The sequence below is a fragment of the Podarcis tiliguerta genome, assembly GCF_965153285.1.
Source record: "Podarcis tiliguerta genome assembly, chromosome: 7".
Taxonomy (NCBI): Eukaryota; Metazoa; Chordata; class Lepidosauria; order Squamata; family Lacertidae; genus Podarcis; species Podarcis tiliguerta.
This window is the reverse complement of record NC_139540.1, coordinates 19,527,999-19,550,627: the sequence shown is the minus strand read 5'-3', so window position 1 is coordinate 19,550,627 and position 22,629 is coordinate 19,527,999. Positions and strand designations below refer to the sequence as shown.

At 44.6% G+C, this 22,629-nt stretch overlaps 1 protein-coding gene and 1 long non-coding RNA gene across 6 annotated transcripts in view; one reads left to right on the top strand and one right to left on the bottom strand.

Annotated features, from left to right (window-relative positions):
* The window catches only part of SYBU (syntabulin), a 44,195-nt gene that overhangs the window by 10,088 nt on the left and 11,478 nt on the right, over nt 1-22,629 (bottom strand). For 3 of the 5 annotated variants that reach the window (XM_083450560.1, XM_083450561.1, XM_083450563.1), the window contains exons 3-4: nt 12,926-13,126; nt 1,858-1,960 (exon numbers count right to left, since the gene is read on the bottom strand). In XM_083450560.1, the coding sequence (XP_083306686.1) occupies nt 1,858-1,960; nt 12,926-13,126 (304 nt within the window). Of the gene's footprint in view, nt 1-1,857; nt 1,961-12,925; nt 13,127-18,458; nt 18,805-22,629 lie in introns of those variants that run through there. The other 2 variants (XM_083450562.1, XM_083450564.1) reach the window with 1 other exon arrangement.
* LOC310682257 lies at nt 4,254-11,084 on the top strand. The gene is made up of 3 exons (XR_014513820.1): nt 4,254-6,500; nt 6,878-9,931; nt 10,193-11,084. It is a non-coding gene; the product is annotated as an uncharacterized lncRNA (long non-coding RNA).

Sequence of the window (22,629 nt, the reverse complement as noted above, 5' to 3'; positions counted from 1 at the left end):
ATCATACGTACATGCTTTTAAGAAAGAGTTAGTTGCTAGTAGGGTTGGGTGATGTATTGATATGTTGTCCAAAACCGGTTGAAAGTTCATATAATGATATCGGTTTCATGGTTTTTGACCTGGCAATATATTGTGAATCATGATGTGTGTTAGGGCTGGGTGATATATCATCCAAAACCAGTTTCAAGTCCATATCATGATACTGGTTTCACCATTTTTGACTTGGCAATATATTGTGAATGTGCAATATATTGTGAATGTGCTATGCAAAAATCACAATATGGGGGAAACCGTGCAGCCAGCCAATGCCTCTACAGTACTCCATCCTTATTTCAGACATCGTAATATATCAGTATATTGCAATGTTCAGCTGGTGATATATCACAAAGTTGAAAATCAGATATCGCCCAACCCTACTTACTAGATCATGATCTCATGATACACACATGGAGACTGCACACTGCAGAATGTAGTAAATTGCCCTAAGTGAAGTCTGCCATAAAGCAGTACTGCTGCAAAAGAAGCCGCAGTGCCCATCCACTCTGTTGCTAATGCTTTTCCAAATCTTGTATCTTCTCATTTAAGTTTGAACTCCCTCCTCCAATGCCATCCGGGGCCTTTGCATCCCTAGGACCTTACTTCTTCTTTCTCCTAGTCCTCCTCTAGCCCTTTCCAGATGGCCTGACCCTCTGACTCTGCCAGAGTCTCTTCTCCCTGCTCTGTGACACAAGGCAAATTCAGCCAATCATCAGAGGCTCCTGTAGCCTTTAGTATGCAACAACAGAGGTATTACACCAGTGTCACAACTTTTCAACTGATTGCAAAGCCCATGCTGCACTGGCAAAACATTACTGCCAAAAATGTGTGCTGACCAGAGAGGACGAAGGTTAATTGCTTTGACAGGGTACAGTTAAGGGACTATACATCCAGCTGCTTCCCTCGTTTTGAATCCTAATTGTGTGTTTTTTATCCGCTTTGCTGGCTTGCAAAATGGAATGTGTTGAATACTGAGGAACAGCCTCTTTTGTGGCATACTTAAAACATTGAGATCAGGTATGGGGAACCTGGAATCCTCTAACTCCCATCATTCCTGACCATTGGCCCATTCTGGCTGGAGCTCATAACTCTAGAGTTAAAGTTCCACAACATCTAGATAGTTGCCTATCCCTCATGTAGAGATTTGCCTGGCTGCCTCCTTATTGTCTTTTAGACAGAAGCAGAAAACAATTCTATCCAACCAAATATGATGCTCAGTTCCACTGCTGTTTTTAAATGACTTCTGCCTTTTATGATTTGCCATTAAATTTAGAGTAATCTTCTCTCCACATCCATGTCTTTTAGCCAGTTCTCTGCTGCTGAGCAACATTCAACAGGTGTTGATCCCCCACATTTTATGATTCATGTAAACAGATTTTATCTTGTTTGTAGCCTTGTTGTGCACTGCTTAGACACGGTGGTATTAAACCAGGCATGTCCAAAGTCCATTTTGGGGGCCTAATCCAGCCCCTATGGCAGTCTATCTCCTGGGGTAAAATCCTAAAAAAAGCTCAACAACTTCAACTTTGGTTGGCCCTCACGCATGTTCATTTCATCAAATCCGGCCCTCTTTGAAAAATGTTTGGGCACCCCCAGAAGCAATATCTGCATTAGATATCAGCCCTCACCTAGATGTCAGATTCTGGTTTGTACCACAAAACACATCTGCAAACACACGAGGAGACAGAAATGAATTGGGGGAGGGCTCCTGGTCAACCTCCACCTCTAACTTCTATCCTCCACACCCAAACCAAAACAAGCCAATCTTCAACAGAAGCTACATTCATAGGCTGGGAGTTGGGCAAAGATGCTGTTGCGTACTTGCGAGAAAAGGATGACCTCTTGCTTCCAGCAGCAGACATGTGGACTTCAGGAGCTGAGATGCTGCCTGTACTGCTTGAGGAGCTAAAATCAGCTTCACTTCCTGGAAAAGGAAAGGGAAGAGTAAATGTCTGATGGAAACCGTAGCTCAAGGATTGATGTAGTGAATCACTGCCATCCTTCCATGCCTCTCCCGCTGGAATTTGGAAACCAAGCCTGCAGTTTTGCAAAATGTTAAGGGTGGATCCGTTTCAGCTTCTTCACATTTCCTCAAAACTGATGAGCCAAGAAAAAGGATGCAAATGTTATTCTGGAGATTTTTAAAAGCTTGGCTTTTACAATATAGACATTTTGAAACAGCCGAGATCTACTTTTCCACCAGGTCTACAATAAGTATAGGCTGACTATAGCATTCATTTCCTTTATTATTTGAAGTATACCACTTCTCCCAAAAAAAGTCCACAGTGGTTTACAAATACAAGCTTAAAACACATAAGACCAATAAGAAACAAAAGCACACAAGAAGAAATATCAAAATTCATCTTCCAAGGCAGGCTGAGGGCCTTTTACCATCTGAGGCCTGCACACCAACTAGAGCTTTGGTAAACCTTGTTGTTAGATTACTGAAGTGCAGTGTACACGGGGGCTGCCTCTGAAGGCTGTACAGAAACTCCGACTAGCTCAAAATACAGCTGCATATTTCTGGGTAGAACCACTTGGTGGAACACCTCTCACCGGTTCTAAACAATCTTCCCTGGTTACTGGCCCATGTATTTCCTTCTTTCTTTGAGCCGTTTATTGAACAAAAAATCAAAAGCGGGAAGAAACATTTTTTTAAAAAATATACAATTAACATAGCTCAGTTGGTGGGGTATGAGACTCTTAATCTCAGGGTCGTGGGTCTGATCCTCACACTGGGCAAAAAGATTCCCGGATTGCAGGGGGTTGGACTAGATGAATCTCATGGGCCCTTCCCACTCTATGATTCTAAGATGGAATAAGATGCTGAATATGTTCCAAGGTGTGAAGTAATTTGTTGGTGCAGATTCCATTCATTTTGGCAGGAGCAGCACTAACCAACTGTCTTGCTGGATCAGTTTCAGAAAACACCTGAGACATGCTGCTAGATGGCTTCTTATCTGCAAATGCCATAGCTGCAATCCAGTTCAGAGTTATATTCACATGGAGAGCAATCCTATGGCCCTGGGGCCACAGCGACACTGGGAACACTGCCACTGCTATAAAACAGAGATGGGGAGCCTCCGGCCTGTATTTCAGGATAGAGAGGGATCTGTCAGAGTGAAGAAACTAGTCTACTGTATGAAAGGTAGAGTCGTTGCCCAACCCACGTTTGTCTCTGGCCCCACCCACCACCAGTATGTGGCCCCAGGAAGTGAACGTGGCCCTCGCTCTCAAAAGGGTTCCCGTCCCTGTGGCAAAAAGTTTGCAACCAGCGCCTCAACATTGGAAAGGGCAAAGGGGAAATGTTCTGAGGGCATGCCAAGAAAGGCTGTGGGTCTGCAGTATCCCAAGCCCTTCTCTTCCCCCAGCCCCCAACACATAAACACTGGAAAGTAATGAAGGCCAGCCCTGGAGTCTGTGAGGTTTAATTCCCTCCCAATGGAATGAATAAGGGGGAAACTGTTTCAAACAAACAAACAAATAAGCACACACCCAGAAGGAAGAGTTTGGATTTGATATCCCGCCTTTCACTCCCTTTAAGGAGTCTCAAAACATTCTCCTTTCCCTTCCTCCCCCACAACAAACACTCTGTGAGGTGAGTGGGGCTGAGAGACTTCAGAGAAGTGTGACTGGCCCAAGGTCACCCAGCAGCTGCATGTGGAGGAGCAGAGACACGAACCCGGTTCCCCAGATTTAACCACTACACCACACTGGGTATGAAAAGGGGGTCAATCTGCCTTTAGCTCTTCCTCCTCCTCTCACTTCTGGATTGCTCTTTCCTATATGATTGCTGAGAAGTAAGGAAGTCCCACAGTGTTCCCACTTTCATGCAACCGCACATGGGATCTGCATACCCTCCAACATGTTGCAGAGAAAAATCGGGGTGTGCATCTTTCGGGGCTGCACTCTTGTGGAAGCCAGGTGATTTGTGCGAGAGAATGGCCCTCCCAAACAGGCATCCCTGGAGGATTTGCTCTTGTGGGAGCCGAAACAGAACATCCCAGGATCCAGTCAGAAGCCAGATGACTTAGAATCATAGAATCATAGAGTTGGAAGAGACCACAAGGGCCATCGAGTCCAACCCCCTGCCAAGCAGGAAACACCATCAGAGCACTCCTGACATATGGTTGTCAAGCCTCTGCTTAAAGACCTCCAAAGAAGGAGACTCCACCACACTCCTTGGCAGCAAATTCCACTGTCGAACAGCTCTTCTGTAATTCTGGGATGTCCCACTCAAAGCTGGACAGTTGAGGGGTATGGGTTTTGAGCTTTAAATCTCTCTCACTTTGGTAGGGTTTTAAACATGCATAGAGATGTACTTCAGGGATAGGGAACCTGTGGCCCTCTAGATATTGTTGAGATGACAAACACCTTCATCTCTGGCTGTGGGCCATTTTGGCTGGGAGATAGAGTCTGAAAATATCTAGAGGGACACAGGGTCCCCCATTTCTGATGTACCTGATAGAAGAAGTAGTTCTAGTACCCCTCAATTCTCCATCTTTAGACTTATTATGACATTTTAAATATGGACTAGGTGTCTTCTACAACAATGGGGGGGGGGATGTATTGTGGGGCCAAAAGGAGGAGATTTCAGCAAAGGAGGCGAGAGAAAAAATGGAAGTAAACAGACGAGCTGTAAAACCATGCTCCAGGTCAACCTTTTCCACCTACTAAAATAAACGGCAGATTGTGTGGAGTGCTTATGGCACCGGTTACATATTTTTGTTGGCTCAGTGTCATCACAGCTAAGTGAAGGGGAAAGAGGAAGTTGCTGTACTTCCAAACAGCACTGCTGTCCCAGGGACTGCGTCACATTCATGTCTAATTCCAAAGAACTGCAACAGAGATTGGACGGCAGGCAAATCTCCCTGCTAGGGATACACACTATGAACAGAGGTTCTTGCATGAAATCGCAAATTGTCACTCTGTTGAAATTGAGCAGGTCTCTTCTATGGACCCCAACTGGAGGTGGTGTGTGCTACCTTCAACTTTGTTGCGCGACGGCCTCTCTTGCCAGTTTCAAGTAGGCAGCCGCTGCAAGCATATAAGGACATTTTAACAATAACAGATGTACTTAGGAGCTATTCCAAGCCATTTCAAGCCAAGTACTTTTGTAGCTGGGCTGTATGCCGACAAGTTAATAAATAATCTGGTCCCATTTTTTTCTTTTTCTTTTTCTTTTTAAAGAGCTGAGCACTTGGAACTAGGAATGAGTGAATCTGTCAGGTTTGGTTTAATCTCGGTTCCTCATCCCCCCCCCCCAACCTTAAATTCAGTTCTCTGCATTTCCACATCGGTTTGTGGAATCATGGTATCATGTCCTCCAAGAGGGCATGTGTTGCGGTGAGACCTGGAGACGGACCCCCTGATTGTGGGTGGGTCTATTGGATAGCCACAACACCCGACTGGTAGGTCCTTTGTTGCTGGGTTTAATCTGGCCAATGGGGTGCAGTCTAAATGGATCGAGCGACCTATATAAACCCATGCACGTGTCCCAGAACTTCCTCTTTCAGCTCATGCATCGGAACACCTGCCCACCTCTCCCTAATTTTAGGGCATTTTACAATTGACCTTGCTATGCCATTGTGTGTCATCTGTCGTTGGGACAGGGGCACGGCAGGAATTTCCCCCACTTGGCTCCTTGGCTGTAGCCATTTGGGTTTCGCCTGCCACATAGCAGTTCGTCACGACTTGTAAGGTTGCGGATAGGCACTGGTGGGAGAATGGTTGCGGATAGGCACAGATGGGAGAATGGTCTCGCCATCCCTATGTGAAGGGTATTCCGTTAAAGGAATCCAGGGACTCAACTTGGTTTGGTCAACCCCTGAAAGGGGGTTGTGCCCATGCCTGAGTCCAGGGGAGCATCTGGGGAGTGAACAGAGTCTGTTCCCAGGCTTTTCACCTGCCTCAGGTGTTCACTCTTGGCTGACCTATGATAGAGCTCTGGGTAAGCACTACCTGCAAGGGTGTAGGGAGCTTGTCAAACCAGAGCCTATGCAAACACTCACTTTTCTGTAATCAATAAAGTTGTGGCCTAAATTCTGCCAAAAACCAAAACTAAAATTTGAGTCAAATGTGTCCTTATTTAGGGGGGAGGTCTCTGGGTCTGAACACACAAATATCAGCGTTTCGCTGCTAATTGCTCCTAATAAACTTTTTTTTTTTGCAAAGTAATTTACATACATACATATGTATGTATCAGAACACTCCAAATCATTGCCCATGTGCAGGCACAGAAAATAGTAGTTCTAGCTGAAAGGCATGGAGAAACTGTCGCAAGGCAATCCTAATTATTATTATTATTATGGTATAATGGTATAATGAGGTTTCAAGATCTTAGAAGGGGTGTAGCTGAGAGGGGACATGGCTATGGCTATCATGATTTGATCCTGCACTTCTGAATTTGCCATTACATCCCTGATCTCATCTCTATTGGTATTCCACCATCTCCCTCTGCTTAGGTAAAGGTAAAGGTACCCCTGCCCGTACGGGCCAGTCTTGACAGACTCTAGGGTTGTGCGCCCATCTCACTCAAAGAGGCCGGGGGCCAGCGCTGTCCGAAGACACTTCCGGGTCACGTGGCCAGCGTGACATCGCTGCTCTGGCGAGCCAGAGCCGCACACAGAAACGCCGTTTACCTTCCCGCTAGTAAGCGGTCCCTATTTATCTACTTGCACCCGGGAGTGCTTTCGAACTGCTAGGTTGGCAGGCGCTGGGACCGAACAACGGGAGCGCACCCCGCCTGCGGGGATTCGAACCGCCGACCTTTCGATCGGCAAGTCCTAGGCGCTGAGGCTTTAACCCACAGCGCCACCCGCGTCCCTCTCCCTCTGCTTAGCTCTACCCTAATTCCCATTCTCTGCTCATTTTATATTGTCTCAAAGACAGAACCCAGAAATTGGCATTTATATATATGGTGACAAACCCAATATGCCACCCCACCCAGACACACACTCACAATAGGCAACTTTCAGCTTCAACATCTCTAGACTCATCATTTCACAGTATTTTAATATTCACCAGTGGCTCCTTCAACACGAAATGGAAGATACCTGAAACAGTGTCTATCTCATTGCTTACATTTCAGGGGGTGTATTTACTTAAGCTTTCAGAAAAAGGTGAAAGTATATCACTGTACAAAAAACCCCACAAAAAAACAAGAGCACATTTTGCAGAGAGATGTGTGTATTTTATGCCTTCTGTGGAGTATAGTTTCGTGCAGGCGTATCCATGGAGACAGATCCTTTAATAACTCCTCAAGTTAGCAGGTCAAGTAAGCAAAGCTATCCAGCTCCATGGCAACAGACTTGAGACGAACGGGGAGCCTATCAGCAAATGAGCAGCATCTCCTTCTCTCTGGGGACTCTGCACAGCACATTATCGCGATGCACAGGCTGGCTTACCAAAAGGGGCACTACCCATTTCAAGAAGGTGCAAAGGAAAACAAAGGACTGAACAGGAAGCCATTGCCTTAAGGCTCACGGCGTGTAAGGAGCCAGACAATGCTGTTTGTTAGGAGCAACTGGTGGTAGACACAGCATCATTCTGCAAAATACAGTAACTGGGAAGAGGCAAATTGATGTTAGAAAATGCATATAGCTCTGAATATCTGTCCATCTCATCTCAGAGTCCTTCTTCACTTGGGGGTTGTTCTGTTGCCTTTAGGACCAATGTCATTCCATCTAGCAAGACATATCCCTCAGGGTGGCCACTTACGTATCAGCAGTTAAAAAAGCAGAAGAAGTAAAAAGGGACAGAAATTTGCATGCAATTTGCACATGCTAATTTATATCTACGTAGGTACACAAGGCGCTGCCTTATATTGAGTCTGACCTTTGCTCTATCCAGATCAGTATCTCCCAGGATGTCAGACAGGGTTTTCTCCCAGTCCTACTTGGGGATGCTAGGGGTTGAGTCTGGGGCATTATTCACGCAAAGCTATGGCCCACGCCCAGAAAGATGCAGCTGTATGGTATATAGAAGCAACTCTAGGAATTGTGCCTATGGTATAAGGGATTTTATCAAGTATTTGGTTTGAGCAATAGTCTGGAGGCAGAATTAAAGGGAACCAGACCTTGAAGTACAGCACGTGGGAAGCTACATGAAATTTACAATTGGCTATGTAATTGATTTGTATTTGAACTGGTATTGCTATTTGGTATTGATATAATATGGCACATATTGGATTTTTGTAATTGAAAATTAATAAAAATTATTTAACAGAAAAAAATAGAAACTGTGCCTGTAATTTAAATAGAAATGCAATTCATCTCTCCATTGGGGGAAAGACTGAAGGCAGATGGGTGATGTGCCTGCTCAGTGTGCTGTCAAGGTGCTTAGCATTGATAGGTACATTCTTCTGGTTCTACATCAGAGGTGGACCAGATCACTCTTCAGGTAGAGGACGGTCCTTTGTAAATTAGGCCACATGGCCACCCTAATACCAATCTTGTCAAGTATTGCCACATGTGTATATTCGGAGCCCAACTTCCGTTGGAGAAAGAGAAGACAAGCTGTTAAGCATCACACTAGCATCCTGGAGGCAACAGCCAAAAGGCAGAACTAAAAAAAGTGGTGTTCTTGAATTGAAACAAGGAGTGTTCACATTTCGCCTTCAATGTGTGGGCAATCTTGTGCACCTGTGCAGACAAACCATCGAGTGGTTCACTTGTACAGCTATTTGCATTTAAAGTTCCACAAATGTACAGTTTGCATACCTCTGTGCACAACAGTTGAGCTGTACAAATGAATCAACAAGTGTATACTGTTTCACACAAGCATTTGTACATATGAAGAGATACCTTGTCCCTGTGTTCAGTGTCGTGTATGAACAAATAGAACTGGACTTGTAGGATGGAATTAAGTGAGCCAGAGCAAATGACAGCAAACAACAAGACACACATGCCAATACACATACAGTAGATATAGATGTGCCTTCTCCAAAGTTTTCTTTCTGCAGAAAGGCAAAGACAGTTGCTATAAAATAAGTGGCAACAGAAGTAACTGGTAAGATCATCAACCCCCTTTTCCATGGAAATGAAAGCAGGGCCAACATTTTTTTTCTGCTCAAGAACAAATGAAGTGGAAAACACACACACACACACACACACAACCTCTCAAAAAAGAACAACTTTCTCAGTATCAGTGGTGAAACAGCATAACCCTATCTTCAAAATCTAATCTCCAGTAAGAATGGACTAAGCAGCATTTTCACTTTGACAATAGGTCAATGCATAACTGTTATCCCAAAAGCCACTCAACCATGCCCATGACAAAGGCACTATTCAGCTTAGCACATTCTGTATCTGTGTCCGAACAGCAAACACATTATTCCCCCCAATTTGCTGATCTTTGCAGCAAAGTGAGAACAAAGAGCAGCGATCCAAGCAAAACATTACAAATGTCATTTTTATAAAACATTTTGCCAAGCATGTTTTCCTCCAAGAACAGAATATTTTACTTTGGATGAATGTGAAGTATCATGCTTTGTGTGACTTCCTACAGATCACAAGCTCTTCCTGCAAAGTCATGTCCATGTCTCTTAAACAGGAAAGCATTAAATGCCAATCAGTGTGATTTAAAGTGATTGGTCAACTTTCTCATAATTTTTTCATTCTGTTTGGCGAGGCCAATGGAGCTGTAGTACCAAACCATGTCTCAAAACACACACATCAAAGTCCAAATCCTAATAAATTAGATGTGGGGAACCTTTGGCCCTCCAGATATTGCTCCCATCATCCCAAGCCTTAAGCCACATTTCCTGGGGCTGATGGGAGTTGTAGTTCAGCAACATCTAGAGAGTTTCCCCAAAGAGGGAGAAGGCTGTGATGCAATGCAATGCAACTGAGCTGAACGGGACTAATTTCCCTGCAGACAGGGATAGCATTGTGCTGTAAATCTCAAGTACCGTATTTTTCGCTCTATAAGACGCACCAGACCATAAGACGCACCTAGTTTTTGGAGGAAGAAAACAAGGAAAAAAATATTCTGAATTTCAGATGCCAGAACAACAAGAGGGATCACTGCGCAGCGAAAGCAGCAATCCCTCTTGCTGTTCTGGCTTCTGGGATAGCTGCGCAGCCTGCATTCGCTCCATAAGACACACACACATTTCCCCTTACTTTTTAGGAGGGAAAAAGTGAGTCTTATAGAGCAAAAAATACGGTAATTCTAGCTTAATCTCACATTGATTGACATTGCGCTGAATAGTGTGAAACCAAGAAGAAAAGCCATTAAACACAGGACCCAGGCATTTGGTGTAGTGCTAAGTCAGGGTCCCATCAGCGCCAGGGGCGCAGGAAGGGGGTGCGGTGGGGGCGGGTTGCCTGGGGTGTCACCTCTCAGGGAGGTGACAAAATGCCTGGTGGCACTCACTGCAGGGCTTGCCGCACGCCCGAGCCACGCATCTCTCCTGGGAGTGACATGGTGGCTTGGGTGCCTGCAGGCTCTGCGCTGCCCCAAACGGTCTGCCCTCTGCCTCCCCCTCAGCTGTAGGGTGCCTGAGTGGGAGGAGGCAGGCAGACTCCCCCAAGGCCCCACAGAGCATCCTGCCCTGGCTTGCCCTGCCCCCGTGGGTGGCTGGTCCCGCCCCTGGGCACAGGTTACAAGCGCTTGATTGGCTTGCTCCGCCGCTGATCAGTGCAAGGAAGTTTCAGAGCAGATTTGGGGAGGAGCGGGCAGGCAGAGGAAAAGGGGAGAAAGCCTTGCACACGGGATAATTTAATAGCTGCCAGCTCTCATATGGACCTACCTGCCTGACAAAAGCGTTGTCTGAAGTATAGCAAGCTGAAGACATGGAAGAAGCCTTATTTACAGCAGCAGCAAAGCTGCTTATTTCCCTCACTAAGGGACTTTCCTTTTCACTGGAGGAGGCAGAGGGTGTGGTAGGTGTGATCCGCCCTGGGTGTCATCCCGGGGGGGGGGGGGTTGACATCGCCACCCCACCCCTGGGATGCTAGCTCCGCCTCTGTTCCTTTTAGGACGCAGGCAAATACCTCCTTTTTCTGGAAGTCTTCATTTTTTGAAGTGCATCTGGAACCGCTTCGTATTTTTGCTTCTGTGGCGCTGTGGGTAAAAGCCTCAGTGCCTAGGGCTTGCCGATCAAAAGGTCGGTGGTTCGAATCCCCGCGGCGGGGTGCGCTCCCGTTGCTCGGTCCCAGCGCCTGCCAACCTAGCAGTTCGAAAGCACTCCGGGGTGCAAGTAGATAAATAGGGACCGCTTACTGGCGGGAAGGTAAATGGCGTTTCCGTGTGCTGCACTGGCTCGCCAGATGCAGCTTTGTCACGCTGGCCACGTGACCCGGAAGTATCTCTGGACAGCGCTGGCCCTCGGCCTCTTGAGTGAGATGGGCGCACAACCCTAGAGTCTGGCAAGACTGGTCCGTACGGGCAGGGGTACCTTTACCTTTTTTTAGTTAGTATTTATAGGTTGCCATTTAAAAAAAAATTAAAACCCCCTGAGTTTTAGCATTATGTTTGCCTTTGTATCATTGTTAGCGTGTGTTTTGTTAGCTGCTTTGGATGCTTTTAGCTGAGCAGCAGCTTAACTTTTTTAAAATAAAAGGGGGAAAAACCAATTTCTACAGGAAGCATTCTTGATACTTAAAAGGGTGCTTGCTTTGCTACTGCCCTGACTTTATTCATCACAGGTGGTTTACAGCCACACAATACAGTATAGTGAAGAAACGTCTGGCATCCAGACTTAGGAGGCATCCAGGAGGATTCCCAGCCCCCACCCCAGTTCAGAAAACATGGAACTTACTGTACATGATACAGCCAAACTGGGACACATGCACAATAATACATTTCTGTCTATCTCCCCTGCACTTGCAGAAAGTTAACTCAAAAATAGAACAGTATGCACCCATGAATATTTCCTAGAGTGAGAGACTGGGAGATTGAAGAAAAGATCACAGGTGAGTCCTGGAAAGCTTTGTCATTTTCTGTGGGAGCCAGGATTAAGCCTTGGACAGAGAGAAAATTCTGTATATTTCTACACTTTGGGGTGGGGGGTATTTCAGATACGCTGCAGCTGATTTTCTTGCTGCTTATTTTTTATGTTTTTGCTTTTATGGGAATCTGTCTTTTATTAGAATCTGCATTCTGTTACGTATTTCTGACTATAATTGACTGCTTCAGTTTTTATATTATATAGATATTATGTTACATTTTGACATTTGTGTTCGGTGTTGTAAACTGCCCTGTGGTCTTATGACAAAGGGTGGTATATAAATTTAAACAATTGTAATAAGAACAGTGATAATAACGGGTTGAAGCTGTCTTTTTTCACTAAATTTTCTACTGAGATTAGTGATCTTAGCTGTAACAAGGTCGACCAAAGCACAACCAACACCACAATACAAAATTTGGAGGAAATCCAAGGCAATTAACTAATAGACAGATGAGAAAAACCAAACAATGTGACCATTTGTCAGCTAGTATCATACATTTCAAAGCAGAAAGAAAAGATCTTTTCATCCTAGCAGCAAAACACCCCCGAATGATGAGACAACGACAACAAAATGACGAAAAACCCAGGCAGTTCCTAGAAGGCATCAAATGAAGTTTGTATATCAATCAAAGTGTTCAAATGCTTCCTGATCTTCTAGCTACTGCACCAGGCCCCAGAGGATGACACTGTCACCTTTTTGTTCGTCTGTAATTTTCTGTTTGTTTTTTAGAAACAACACTTTGTAGTATTTTGCATCATTGCATCTAAACAATTGCGAAGATCTAGCAATCCACATAGCTATGTAAACGTAGGCAAAGTGTCTGATTTACAAGCAGTGGGTATTGCATGCAATTTTAGAGACATTCTGACCATCACCTGTCATGAGACAAAGCAAAAGGACCACTGACAAATCCAGAGACCCAAAAGGGATCTTACCTGGCTTTATGAAGCTCGTCTTTGTTTCCTTCTTATATCGTGCCGGCTGTTGAGTTCCATCCCCCATTGTTCCCGAATTAAATTTCTTCCTTGTGTAGTCTCCTCCATCATTGCCTGTACAAAAACCAACTGGACTGTTTCCAGCATCAGGAGGAGTCTTAACTGGAGAGACGGACTGGCTGCTGGGGCAACCTGTGTCATCTGCAAACAGGAGACCAAAAGCAAAAAATAAAACCAAAATGAGCCACGGGAGAGATCTTTCGTCCGACTGAAAACCGATGATGTAGAACTGTTCTCTTTTAATTATTATGACTATCTGTTAAGTATATCCCACAACCAATGAAGCATGTGTGTAAATCCTGCAATAGCTAGATAGAGAAGACATTTGCTTTCTGTGGGGGGAATTCTGTGCCTGTATTGAAAAACTGTGGAGGTGGCACAATTTCGGGACAGCAGCTGGTTCCTTGGACGTCTAAGGACCGTGAAAGAAAAAAGCCACCATGAATTCCTTAACCTGCTGCTTCCTGGTGATGTCAAAGGAGACCTGCTGAACTGTGGATTGATGTATAGCTTTTATTTACAACAAGAGCGGTATCTGGTTCAGGGACACAAAAAAACCTCTGCTTTGTAACAGGGGGGGAATAAGAAGAGAGTGAAAAAGGAGAATTGTCATTGAATAGGCTAGGGAGCAAGTCTCCTTAATCTTCAAGAGAATATTATTAGGAGTGTAGATTTGGCTTCTGGGGGAGGGTGCACACACCTTGTGACACATGCCCCTGTTCTCCTGCCCCCAATCATCATTCCTTTCAGTGGCAATGCCTCTGTAGCAATCCCTCACCCTGTGACAGGATTTTGGAAGGGGAAAGAATCTGTCTTGAGAGATGTGTCTGTGCCACGTGTCTGCCCCTCACGCATCCCCAGTCTGAAAGGGGAAAAGCGGCAGCCTCTCAAATAAGCAGGTGACTGGGGGTGGGGCTGTCACTCTGAGGACAGCCCTCCCATTTGGCATACAAGGCAGCAGCCCCAAACAGCAGGTGCTGAGGGTGGGGCCCTCCATCATTCCCCATGTGATTCCTATTCTACCATTTCCGATTGCCATTTGAGAAGTAAGATTCAGTTGCCTGCCTGGTGGGATTCTGTAAGCGGAAAGGAGGTGTCTATGTGATGCTATCTTGTCCTTTTCCTCGGGCATCAAACTGACTTGGTCAAGCCTCCAAGCAGCTTGCTACTCTCAGCTCCTGGGGAGATTCCAGGTCCAGTATACCTGAAGGAGCATTTCCACCCCCATCGTTCTACCCAGATACTGAGGTCCAGCGCCGAGAGCCTTCTGGTGGTTCCCTCTCTGCGAGAAGCCAGGTTACAGGGAACCAGACAGAGGGCCTTCTCAGTAGTGGCACCCGCCCTGTGGAACGCCCTCCCATCAGATGTCAAAGAGATAAACCACTACCTAGCATTTAGAAGACATCTGAAGGCAGCCCTGTTTAGGGAAGCTTTTCATGTTTAATAGACTATTGTATTTTAATATTCTGTTGGAAGCCGCCCAGAGTGGCTGGAGAAACGCAGCCAGATGGGCGTGGTATAAATAATAAATTTCTTCTTCTCCTTCTTCTTCTTCTTCTTCCTCCTCCTCCTCCTCCTCCTCTTCCTCTTCATCTTCTCTGACAGCATCAGAGCAGCATGCGCATCTCTCAGTTTCCACCTGTTTATTGTGGGGATGGTGCAAAGAGCTTTTCTGCTCATCCCTGATACCTTTCTGCTGCACCACCTCCAGTTAGGCACCCTGGATCCCCAAATCTGGATATGATGTTGTTGTCGGCATCCGTATCTCTCAAGAGGCAATGGAGTGTGCCTCTGGGGTAAAGTCAAATTGCTGTGTGAGCAGAACCTAAGTGGCCTCCCTTGGGTTGCAAGCCTGGGCACTGTGTATGGAGGTCCTGGGCTTCTCAGATGACAAGACAAGTCTTGCTCTTGTTGACATGGTCCAAAGGAAAGCAGAGCAATATGTCTGGCACCAGCTTGGTTGCAAGAGTTACCAGTAACTCTTGGTTGCAAGAGTTACCAGAAGGAGGTCACTTCCTAATATAGGGAATGATTCCTCTAATGCATCATTCATATTCTCCCATTCATATTTTCCAATCAAGCCAGTATTTCTCTCTGCCTAGAAAAGCTGATGATGGCACAAGGCAACTGGTACAATTTGAGAAAACAGTGACTGGGGAAGGAGACATCTCCAAAGGGTAAGAATCAGCAATACAGAAATTGCTATTGGAGAATGAATTCAGGTGGAGTTCTGATCTTAATGGGACATGGAAGAGAGAATTTGGTTTACAAACTGAAGGCGGCTAGAAGACTAGAATCAAAATTGGTCAATGCCTCCATTTAAATTGATATCATCCCACAATTGTTCACAAGGAATATCGAACACCACAGATATGTTCCTTTATTAATACAGGGTTCTCCCAGTTCTGTTAAAGGAGTTGTTATGCAATACCTATATTCTGAGCCTCCAGGGCTGGATAAGACAGCCCTGGAGGACCAGGTTTGGCCTGGTGCCTGAGGTTCCCCACCTCTGGCCTAAGGGGCAAGTTTCTACTATGGTTCATCTTCATCCAATTATTTTAAAAGGCAAGTCGTTCCCAGAAGTAGTTTGGGAAAATGCCAAAAAAGAGTGGAATGCACATCGATTTCTCTATGTCTCCAAAAAGCCAAGTTTTGTTTTGCTTTGTTTTTAAAGCACAAACTTCCCTGGTGTGCAACCAAGTTTAGGAAACCTGCAAAGTTTGGAAATGGTTTAGGAGAGCTGTAAGCTAGATGCGTTTGCTGACAGCCTGGTCAAAGTAAACAGAGCAGGTGTTGGCAACAAGCTGCTGCGTTACAGGGAATCATATTTCATTAGCAAAAGGGAAAGCCTTCAAGACCTACAGCACAGTTTTCCAGGTTTCTTTTTCATAGGAGGGACTGGGATTCTTTGTTCCAGTGGGGAGGGCAGAAGACCTTCGAAAGAGAATCTGCATGAGTCAATGCAGAATATATTCATACTCAATCTAGAAGTGCTTCCTGACAATCTGGTCAAAGCACTGAACACTGGCAGCCAATTTCATATCCCTCTTTTTCAAGGAACAATATTATATAAAGCATGTGCAAAGTATCTCCAACCCCATGCAATGCAGGAATCAAGTGCCACCTGTCCTAATAATAATAATACTTCATATAGCTCATTGAGAGTTTCAGTAGTACCTTGTTGCAATCCTTATTGTTTGGATAATACTACTAATACTAATTCATAATAATTCATGATACTTCATAATGCTTCATCATGAATAATAAAAAATAAAAAATAAAACTTCATATAACACATTTAGGACTCAGCTACATTAGTAAAAAACCAGTGCTTTGAATGCATTATAAACATGCAACACCAGATGGCGCTGGAGAGCAAAAAAAACCTCTTTGAGATTTTACATAGCGGTTTTCTTTGGTTATAATGATTTAATTTCTGACCTATTTATAGCATCGTCCCCCCGGGTAGATCCACACTTAGCCTATTCAGAGTTTCAACAGTACCGTGTTGCAATCCTTATTGTCCCCATATTGCAGATGGGAATGTTGTACTTGACTGCTCCTTATGTATCACATCCCACAGGGGATACATTCTCTCAAACTTAAATCACTGCATAGTTTATAGTCAGAAATATGCAGTGTAGAATTCACAAGGGGATAGCCAAGGGATGGTTTTCCCATATGTACTGGGAATGCCCAGAGGTAAAGGAATTCTGGAATAAAATCCTAAATGTTATTAATTTATTAGTGAAGCTTTCAATAAACTTTAATTTCATGACTATGGGTATATTTGGAAACACGGCTATAGTGAAAGGTGACCAGCTTACCTTCAAAACTATGATTTTAGCGGGAAAGGCAACGATAGCTTTAGGTTGGAAAGATAGAGAAAAATGGACAATAGAGGCATGGAATTTGTTTGAATTTATACAGTCGGACAATGTTGCAGTCATGTCACAGGAAACAATGTGGAAGGTTAAGTCCACCACGATAAGGAACAGATGGAACCCCTATCTTCAATGGATAGAAACTACTGGAACAAAATACATTTGGTGGAAACTAAAGACGCTATGCCCATGGCGGAGGCTAATTGTTTGAACCCTTCCAATGGATATGGGGGGGGGAGGGAGGGAAGAAAAAAAATTATACAGGAAATTTAAAAATTGGAAGGAGATAATATAATGTATGTAAAAATCCTGAACTCCAAAAATTTAAAAAAAAATCACAAGGGGATTATAATGTCTACGTACGTTTCACAAAGCTTCCCAACTCCCTTGGAAAGCTGCCAGGGCTTCCAAGCCCTGCTAGGGCACACCACTGATATCTTCACTGTGTCCCTTTCTAATTCTCCCCCCCCCCCCAGCTTAGACACCAAGCAGGACCATGGGTCTAAGCTGCCATTTTAATTTTCCACAAAGCCTTCAACATAGCAGCAGCCCACAGCATTCTGGGAAATTCAAACTGGTGGGCTGCATTGACCCATCACTGCTTGGATCAGGGCAGTCCTACCTCCTCCTACTGGCTGGTAAACTCACCATGTTCTACCAACAGAGAAGGGGGAAACTGCGGCATTTTCTCCTGCGCCCTCTCAAACATGGCTCCAGCCCTGAAAGCTACATTCAGCCTCACAACTACTCCATTTTAACTGAAATTGCTTAAGCTCTCCAGCTTTCACGGACATCAGGCTGCTTATCATGGGAACAAACTGAACTTGGCACAGACAACAATTCCTCCTCTTGGCTCCTATCAACATTAATGACCTTTAGACATACCAATAACTAAGCCAGGCTTTTGAATTCAGCTGCAGACAATGAAAGGATTTGTTGCATGCAATCCTCTTTCCTATGACCCTTCTGTTATTTCTAAATAAACGATATACCTAATATACCCCCCTCCCCACAAAGCAGCCACATGGAAAATATACGGTACATCTGGACAGTTGCAGGACCCAGCTCGTTCTGCCAGAGACATTTCCACCCCCCCACCCCCCAGCAATGCATATAAGTGTATCAGATGTACATTTGAACTCAAGATCTTTTGCAGGATCAAAATTTTCGCCGTCACCCAAAATAGCAGCAGTGCACTGCCCATCACAAGAGGCAAAGTCATTCCTTGATGTAGGACACAGCTTACATCCCTGCATATATAAATCAGCCTTCTTCAACCTGGTGCCCCTCCAGACCTTTTATGACCCCCTCTGACAGGGGACCATGCATTTTCTCTGCCTACCTCCATTGCCTTGTCACAAATCATCCCACTGCCGGATCAATCACTAGAAGGACAGTGGGCTGACCTCTGGAGTATCTTGAAGACCTCATGCATCTCCACTCTGCCAACTTAGCAAATCTGCTCAAGGTCCAGCAATTTGACAAGATTCCTTAAAGGGTGGGGAGAGATACCACTTTCTTTTAAAAAATAAAATATAGCAGAGCGACCCATCTACAGACACTTCCATAGCAGCGTAAGAAGCATTTACCAGATTGTGAAGGCACAGCCAGAGTCCTGACTGGAACGGAGAGGAAATTTCCATGTCGTCCATTCGTAACCGGAGATAACATTTCCCCGAGGCTATGACTATCGTTGCGCAGAAGAAATTAAGAGGAAAAGGGAATGATGGGCCTTGGTGGCACCATCAAACCACGAGTTGGTTAGCACCAGCTCTTACTCCTCTGTTCACTTGGACATAGCATTTTTTGTTATTAAAAAAAGAAAGGAAGGAAGAAGCAAGGTTCATTCTGTCAGCTTTCTGCTTTCATGACTTGGCAAGTCTTAATCTTGGATGGCACAAAATGTTTGCCCCGCCTTTTTTCAGAAGGCCGTCTGTTACAAACAGTTTCTAACAGACGTCAGCTATAACTTGGCTGACAACTCAGGCAGGATGTTAATCCCTTTGCAGAACAAGCACATAAAAAATAAATAAATCCTCAATTGCCTGGGAATTAAGAACAGGCCCTATTCTTCCCCAAACCACCAAAATGATGCTTACAGATGACATGATGTTGAGTTGACAATGAAGATGGCCCAAATGGAACTCCAAAAGCAAGTTTCAAGGCTCACACGCTGATTACGGATTCGAAAGGGACAGCTGCACATTCCTGATTTGCAGAGATTGCAGGATCTAGATGATACTCAGTGGTCCCTTAAAACTCTATAATTCTATGATTAGGTGACAGTGCATATAATATATATATATATATATATATATACAGTGGTACCTCGGGTTAAGTACTTAATTCGTTCCGCAGGTCTGTTCTTAACCTGAAACTGTTCTTAACCTGAAGCACCACTTTAGCTAATGGGGCCTCCTGCTGCTGCCGTGTCGCTGGAGCATGATTTCTGTTCTCATTCTGAAGCAAAGTTCTTAACCCAAGGTACTATTTCTGGGTTAGAGGAGTCTGTAACCTGAAGCCTATGTAACCTGAAGCGTATGTAACCCGAGGTACCACTGTAGTAGGTAAAAATCATACCAAAATGCTGATGACTTTTCATAAGAATTTTTTAATTAAAAAAAAATTACAAACTCTTGTGGTGAACTGAACTTAAGACTGAAAAAAATGAAAAACCAAGAGAAACGGACATCTGCCCATATGGGCAGTGTCAGGGTCCTGGAAGTTGCTCATGGATGCCAGCCCTCAAACTATTTTATAAGAATGAATAGTATAACAATAAGTAGTGAATTGCAATGAGAAAAGTGCATTCATCACTAAACTACACCGTCATTTTAATGGTGGGGAACCGATACAGAAAGTAACCTGCTCAAGGCTACTGCTCCTGGTAGTTAAACTCTCTTAACATATATGAAGCTTCAATCTGATCCAAACCTAGCATCCCAATCCAGATCTGGATCTGCTTGCAATGCACAGACCATGTGCATGTATAGAGCTAGTGCAAAGCAGTGCCGGAGGATGACTGATCAGATTCCAATCCCCATAAACTTCATTGCATGACCTTCAGCCAGCTCCTATCATTCAGCCTCATCTATCTCATGAGAGTGCTGGGAGGATAAATTCAAGGAAGAAGCTGCATTGAGTTCATTGGAGGAAAAGGTGGAGTAAATATGCAATCAAGAGTTACCTGAAGCAGTGCGGCGAGGGGGGGCGAGAGCCCGAGAGTCTGTTCAGCAGCCTCAGCTTTTTTTAGCTAGAGTCAGTCAGGTCTCCACCCTCCCAGGCCAGGTGGGAAAAGGTTTGCAAGGCAGGGAGCAGGTCTTCCAGCACTCACAGCCAAGACATACCAAACACTGACATTCAAAAGGGAGCTGAACGAGCTGGACTGCAGGCCCCCTTCCAGCTCTATAATGCTATGATAATGTGATCATGGAAGAAAATGGAATATGCACAAGAGAATGAAGACTAAGGGCTCAGCTAGACTGGTAAAGAAAAAGTGATTTGTGTGTGTTGTATATGTGATATAACATTGTGTCACCAGATGGCAATGTGGAGTCCTGTTTTTCTCTATCTGTTTTCCCTGTTTAAATTTACAGCGCTACAGAAACGCCTCTTTGATGTGTTTAGATCCAGCCTAAGTTCTGTCACTAGTTGTATGTGCAAGGAAGCACATGAAACCGCTTCTGAAACTGGCATTACACCAGTGCAATTTTCAGGGCTTTCCCCGAAGAATCCTGGGAACTGTCTGGTGAAGGCACTAACATACCCTCCAGCATTTCTCTGATGAAAATAAGGACCTCTTATTCAACAACAACGCCTTTATACCCTCTCCCACCTGAATGGTTGCCCCAGTCACTCTGGGTGGTGATGTATAATCACTTATCTGCTTGGCTCAGGGGGTTGAATATCTCCATATTCTCCAACATTTCCCCAATGAAAATAGGGACATCCTAAGGAAAAGTGGGGACGCGGGTGGCGCTGTGGGTTAAACCACAGAGCCTTGGACTTGCCGATCAGAAGGTCGGCAGTTCGAATCCCCGCGATGGGGTGAGCTCCCGTTGCTCGGTCCCTGCTCCTGCCAACCTAGCAGTTCGAAAGCACGTCAAAGTGCAAGTAGATAAATAGGTACCATTCTGGCGGGAAGGTAAACAGCGTTTCCGTGCGCTGCTCTGGCTTGCCAGAAGCAGCTTAGTCATGCTGGCAACATGACCCGGAAGCTGTACGCCGGCTCCCTCGGCCAAGAAAGCGAGATGAACGCCGCAACCCCAGAGTTGGTCACAACTGGACCTAATGGTCAGGGGTCCCTTTACCTTTACTTTAAGGAAAAGTGAGACATTCTGGGATCAAATCAGAAACCAGCATGGTTTCTGGGAATCCGGGACTGTCCCTGGAAAATAGGGACACACTAAGAATGATCTCTTTACAGATCCCTAGTCTCCCTACCCTAGAATTCATGGTGCCCTAGAAAGAGAAAAGAAAACGCTGGCAGCATTAAGATAAATTCAACAGTGTAAATAAGTTTTGATGGATGCAAAAATGGAAAACTGAATGTTGTAGTCAGTGCTTTTTTTCTGAAAAAATGTTTAGGGGTACTCTCATTTTCCTACTCATATTGAAATACTGCCCCCTCAATGAGGCCAGACAAAATGTTTAGGGGTATGCAGACCCCTGTGTCCCCCCAGGAAAAAAGAACTGGGTATAGTATTTGTAAAATATGCAGGAATTTATGACATGTAAAATGAACCATGGAAAGAGAAGAAGGGAAGTCACTGATATCTTAAGGATGTAAAATGAGTATTTTAAATCGTAAAGCAGAAAATTTAATAAAAATTATAAACAGAAAAAAGAAAAATAAATATTAAGCCAGTTTTAAGTTTGTAATGAAGGCCCTTAAGAGCTAACTTGCCACGAATGTATTGTGTGCTTTTGTTTTCTAACGTCGACGAGTTTTGCAACCATCCATCAGTGCCAAAGGATGCTTGCAAAACCTTTAAAAGAAATTGTAAAGTGTAACTTTGCTCCGAGTCCTATGTGCAGATGCATTGAAAAAGAAATGAACTAAAGCGGCGAAGGATGAGGCATACTTTGCCAGGTGCTCCTCTCTTCCAGCTCACTGTGGTGACTGATGTACAAAGCAGGTGAAGAAAGAAGCGAAAGTCATCGGGCGTGACTTCTCAAGCAGGTGCACCGAGCACTGATATGAGGGGAACTGCTTTGTAGAAGGGCTCTTGCAAGACTATATCAGTTTCCCAGGAGGTGCCAGGCAAGATAATTCCATATTAATTTGTGTGCATTCTGACCCTAGGCATATGCACACTCTGAAAGAAACCCTGCTGAGTTCAACAAGGCTCACTCTTGAGCAAACGTATACAAGAATTGCCGCCTAATGGTGGGATCCTATGTACATCTGTAGAAACACAAGCCCCACTAAGTTCAATGGAGCTTATTCCGAAGGTTAAATGTTCAGTTGGGGTTGGCGGTTGTTTTAATTTGGGTATAACTGTAAACTGTTTATTATTGCCATTACAGTGGTACCTTGGTTCTCGAACTTAATCCGTTCTGGGAATCTATTCGACTCCCGAAACGGTTTAAAAACCAAGGCACGGCTTCTGATTGGCTGCAGGAGCTTCCTGCACTCATTCGGAAGCTATGGAAGCCGCGCCGGACGTTCAGCTTCTGAAAAATGTTTGCAAATCAGAACACTCACTTCTGGGTTTATGGCGTTTGGGAGCCTATTTGTTCAGGAGTCAAGCCATTCAA